The 5,000-nt window shown below is 39.2% G+C and overlaps 1 protein-coding gene across 6 annotated transcripts in view; it reads right to left on the bottom strand.

Annotated features, from left to right (window-relative positions):
- The window catches only part of LOC125047620 (zinc finger FYVE domain-containing protein 1-like), a 36,709-nt gene that overhangs the window by 11,033 nt on the left and 20,676 nt on the right, over positions 1-5,000 (bottom strand). For all 6 annotated transcript variants that reach the window (XM_047645916.1, XM_047645914.1, XM_047645915.1 and 3 more), the window contains 6 exons: positions 4,664-4,770; positions 4,300-4,448; positions 3,972-4,110; positions 3,702-3,802; positions 3,136-3,248; positions 1,954-2,165 (listed from right to left, as the gene is read on the bottom strand). In XM_047645916.1, the coding sequence (XP_047501872.1) occupies positions 1,954-2,165; positions 3,136-3,248; positions 3,702-3,802; positions 3,972-4,110; positions 4,300-4,448; positions 4,664-4,770 (821 nt within the window). The remainder of the gene's footprint in view (positions 1-1,953; positions 2,166-3,135; positions 3,249-3,701; positions 3,803-3,971; positions 4,111-4,299; positions 4,449-4,663; positions 4,771-5,000) is intronic.

Raw genomic sequence — 5,000 nt, 5'->3', positions numbered from 1 at the left:
GTGATGTCGATTAATGCAGTAGCAAAACGGGGATGCTGTCCTTGTTGTGGAAGGACCACAGCACTATCACCATGCTGTCAACAGTCCGTACTGCTGCAAAGGACGGGGATAGGCCATTGGTAGTAAAAGAGTAAAACATAGGCATGAAGGGTGTCGATGTTGGTAATCAGATGGCCAGGTATTATCCAACAACTCGCTGCTCCAAGGTCTGGTTTAGGAAGGTCTTCTTTTCCTCTATGACACAGCCATTGTCAATACCTGGGGCATCCATCATTCCTTGCCTATGGGTAGTTCAGAGAAAGGGGCGACTCAACTAGGAGCAGAGCAGCAGAAAGACCAACTGCAGTGAGGCACACTATTTACAATCAACAACACTGTTTTGGAGGAGTTGATGTCGGGTTTGCTCCGGACAGGGTTGTTATCACAGCAGGAGCTATGCACCTATGGGTGCTTTAAGGTGCCACCTTGTAAGACGGTGCATGGCAAAAAAATAAATCCATCTTCTTTTATAAATTTACCCTCATGATATCTTGGCAAATATGTTACTGAGAGTAACACATATGGCATTATAAGAAAGTCTGGACTCTATACTAAAACTTCCAACCATTGCAACAAGTGTTGAGATTGCTTTTTAGCTTTATGAGCACACAAAACATCTAGTTCTGTTTTCGAAATAATCCCAAGGCTATAAATGGGGCATAAAACTGAAGCTTACACACCCACAGTTGGTAGCAGGGGTACCTGGCAGTAGGTCACTCCTTGCTATATTTGCCACCTGGAAAGTAGGGTGTAAGGCATTCGAAGGAACCGTCACTAGTGGGTTGAAACCACTCAGATATGCAAAACTGTAACACAATCTTCTTCACACCTTCCCTTCTTTAATTTGCAATACTGTCATCTACGTATTATCTAAAGATACCTTTACCCATTAAAAGTACTTGCAAAAATCAGAAACACCAAGACTGATTTTTCAAATGAAATGTGATTAGAATAAACTCACATGGATTTAGATCACTGAGATTACAAAAATGTTATCAAAAAATCTTGTTACAGAATCTGATTCTCAAAGCAAACTTTACAATAGCAGATAAAATTCAACAACACTAAGTTGAAACTGTGAGGTACAATACATTAACAATAGTGTATACATTTCCTGAGTTACATGGCGTGTTTAATGAATAAGTATGGTTTCAATCATATCAAATTCTTCACAAAATTTAATAATTAAAAAAAAAAAAAACCTTTGTCTTCACTTTTAAATATCAATGAGTGAAACACAAATCTTGCAAACCCAAGCTACAAGCAAGTCAAAGCCTGATCAGTTTCAAAGGAACTTACTAAAAGGCAAAAGATTGTATAGAGGGATAGAGGGAGGAGAGGAGAGGAGAGGAGAGGAGAGGAGAGGAGAGGAGAGGAGAGGAGAGGAGAGGAGAGGGGAGGGGAGGGGAGGGGAGGGGAGGGGAGGAGAGGGGAGGGGAGGGGAGTGGAGGGGAGGGGGGGAGGGGAAGGGGGAGGGGAAGGGGAAGGGGAAGGGGAAGGGGAAGGGGGAGGGGGAGGGGGAGAGGGGAAAGGGGAGGGGAGGGGGAGAGGGAGGGAAAAGGGGAAGGGGAAGGGGAAGGGGGAGGGGGGGAGGGGGAAAGGGGAGGGGAGGGGGAGAGGGAGGGAAAAGGGGAAGGGGAAGGGGAAGGGGAAGGGGAACAGGAAGGAGAGGGGGAGGGGGAGGGGGAGGGGGAGGGGGAGGGGGAGGGGGAGGGGGAGGGGAGGGGGGGGGGAGGGGGAGGGGGAGGGGGAAGGGGAGGGGGAGGAAGAGGAGATGGAGGAAGAGGAAGAGGAAGAGGAAGAGGAAAAGGAAGAGGAAGAGGAAGAAGGAGAGGGAGAGGGAGAAGGAGGGAGAGGGAGAGGGAAATTGGTCATGGCAGAAACTACAGAAGAATTCAATAATACTTCACTTACTTCCAACATGTCTAACACAATCTTTGGTCTTCTGGGAGAACGAACTCCATTGTTCCGTATCTCATTAAAAACCGCCTCTTGGATTCTCTTGAAGTCCGTTTCATTCCCATTATTACGTTCCCCGATGTAGTGCAGGCTGTTGAACCCATCTATTTTTAAGTTCTGCTTTGTGAAATTTTCCTTTAGCTGTTCTTCTGGTTTTTGACCTTTATCTAAAACGGGAAATAATTTGAACACTTTATAAGTAACTGCCAAATTAAGAACACACATTCATGCCGAGTGATGTTCTATCACACCATGGAGAACATATCACTGACACAGGGTGACAAATAATCATGTCATGAGAATGGCACAGCAATGAGTACAAATGCACTCCAGCCTTGCTAAACTTAATAAAAAATTCTGCTTCTTATGAAAGGGTTAATGGGACCATCTTGCATGGGAGAGAGTCGCATTGTGAGAATAAAAACTTTAGTTGAAACTGACTTTAAACACATATATATCTAATTAATTTCTTGAAATAAAATTAAGTACTATTAACAAAGGCATGAACAACCATCTCTCAACAATCAATCAGCTTATTACATGAAAAAATATGATAAAATTTCCAAAAAAACAATCACATCTTAGAGGCTTTCTTCTTTTTTCTTATCAACTTCATCCTTATCATTATGTTCTTCAATAATGCACTTTTTTAATAGCTTTTTCCGACACTCAAACAGAGAGAGGAACTGACCTAAGTGTTAAAGATAAATATTATGTTGATTCCCTGTGAACACTGTTCATAAAAGCTCTTTCATATTTTGCAAGCATTTTATTGAAACTTATGCATTTAACACTTATACATCTAACAAAACAACATTATTAAGAATATCAATAATTATACATGCATGTTTTCCTTATCTTCTAATACATAATGCAAACAGATTTATTTCTTACTCAAGAAAGGTTAAATCCCTTTTTACAGAGGTAACCCCTTTACTGTAATCACCCAAAATTTGGTATCATAAGATGCACAACTATAATACAAAGAATATATATGAAAAAACAACAACTAAAATCTGTTTGAGAAACTTTTTTTATTGCAGGAAATCTATTTCTTCCAGCTCTATCAGTCCCCTAAAACTGGAAGCAAAAATGATATCAAGCTTTGAAATACAAACAATGGGCATCTGTACATACCTCCCATCAAAACACTTGTATGTCGGGTGTCATGGAAGATGTAAACTGGAGGACCAAAAATGCAATCACACTCTGCTTTACGGGCCACCATCTCCAGATCATCACGAAAGTATCTGCAATGTTTGTGTTAGTAAACTACATTTTTTTTCTTCTATTTTTATCACATTATTTTGGTTTCTCTTTGCCTTTTGAGTTTGTGACTTGACAGTAAGTGAAGCTATCCTGTATAACATTTCTTTATTTCTTTGTAAATCAGCATATTCCCTTTATATTTTAAATCATATAAAATGTTGAAGAATTTATTATCACACCCAGTTTTTTTTTCTTTTTTTAATATGCACTATATTCATACTAAAATAAAAACTTGATATTAAATCAATATCTCAAATCTGCATTGGTAGGAGATTGGCCCATTCAGAGTACCCTGGGTCTATTAATCTCTTGCAGCATCCCTGCTGAAAATTTGTGCCACCCTGGATGCAAACACAGAAAAGCATGAAAATTTTATTCAAATGGTTTGTCTCCATAAAACTGATAAAAGAAAGGAATTTGTGCTTGATTCTTACTTTGTGTAGGCTCGTGATGCTTCTGCCAAAAATTTGTACATATCAGTATTGAGCCGCTCCGACCGTGTTCGGTAAATGATAACGTCAGAGACTGCTAGCACCTAAAAAACAGAATTAGTTCAAATTGCTGGGCATAAACTAATAACTGAATTAAGTCTTTTTCCAAACTAATGAGGCATTTCTAAAACTCCAGAATAATCAACATCATCTTTACAGGATATGAAAACCATATACAGTAAAGATAATACAAAAAAAGTATTAAAATCTAACCTTTAACAACAAGCGTTTGCGTTGTTTAGCACTGCTACTAATTCCAAGCATTCCCTCGGTGTCCAGTACTAAGGCCTTGGTGTTGGGGTCAAATGCTCCCCACACACCAAGAGTGCATGATGCCTGATTCGAACTGGTTCTGGTGGAAACAAAAAGGAGAAAATTAATCTCCAATCTATAAAAACAATTTATGACACATGTCTTCAACTCAATAAAAACACACTTTCTCTAAGATCCCAGAGGTGGAACCATTCTTTACTTTTGCACTTCAAAGAAAAGAAAAACTATATACACAAAAGTAAAAAAGCTCAGGACATTTTTTACTCACGGAAATACTTCTGCTCCTCGAAAGAAGATCTGGTTTAGGGTGTGAGACTTTCCTTCCCCAGTGTTGCCAAAGATGGAGATCACCTTGACCTGGAGGTCTGCCTGGTTCTGACAGCCCATTTTCTTGAGCAGGTCATCTGCATCCTTGACCTGAGGGTATATAGGTGTGTAGAGCGAATACAAGTATAGAGGTGCTCACTCAGTTAACAAATCATCTAAAAGTCCTTTTTGGAAGAGAGAAGTGCATAAGAGCATACAGGAATTAAGCTAATCCACAAGCCAAAAGAAAGACTTTTCAAAAGGAAATAGTAACCTTAATAAAGTTACAGACCAAAAACCAACTTGCAGGAACACATCATCCATACCTGCAGCTGCTCCTGTTCATTGATAAGCTTGAAGCATTCCTTCTCTGGCGGGCCCAAGTCAACACTGCGCATCTCATTGTTCAGGATATCAGGTGTTGCATTGCTCTCTATCCATTAAAATACACAAACCATTAGCAAAGTTTTACAAAAACTTATGAATTTATCATGAAAAGTTTAATAAAATAATAATGTGTTTTGTATAACTACATTGCAAAGTAATGAAATTATTAGTCACAATAATGAAAAGCTATAATTATTACATTATGCACTAACAGAAAATAGATAATAAATAACCAAAAGTGCTGAATAAAAGTTTGAAAGTTATTTTAATATTACA

This window comes from Penaeus chinensis, chromosome 41 (assembly GCF_019202785.1).
Source record: "Penaeus chinensis breed Huanghai No. 1 chromosome 41, ASM1920278v2, whole genome shotgun sequence".
Lineage (NCBI taxonomy): Eukaryota > Metazoa > Arthropoda > Malacostraca > Decapoda > Penaeidae > Penaeus > Penaeus chinensis.
The sequence above is the reverse complement of the archived record's forward strand: the minus strand, read 5'-3'. Positions and strand labels throughout refer to the sequence as shown.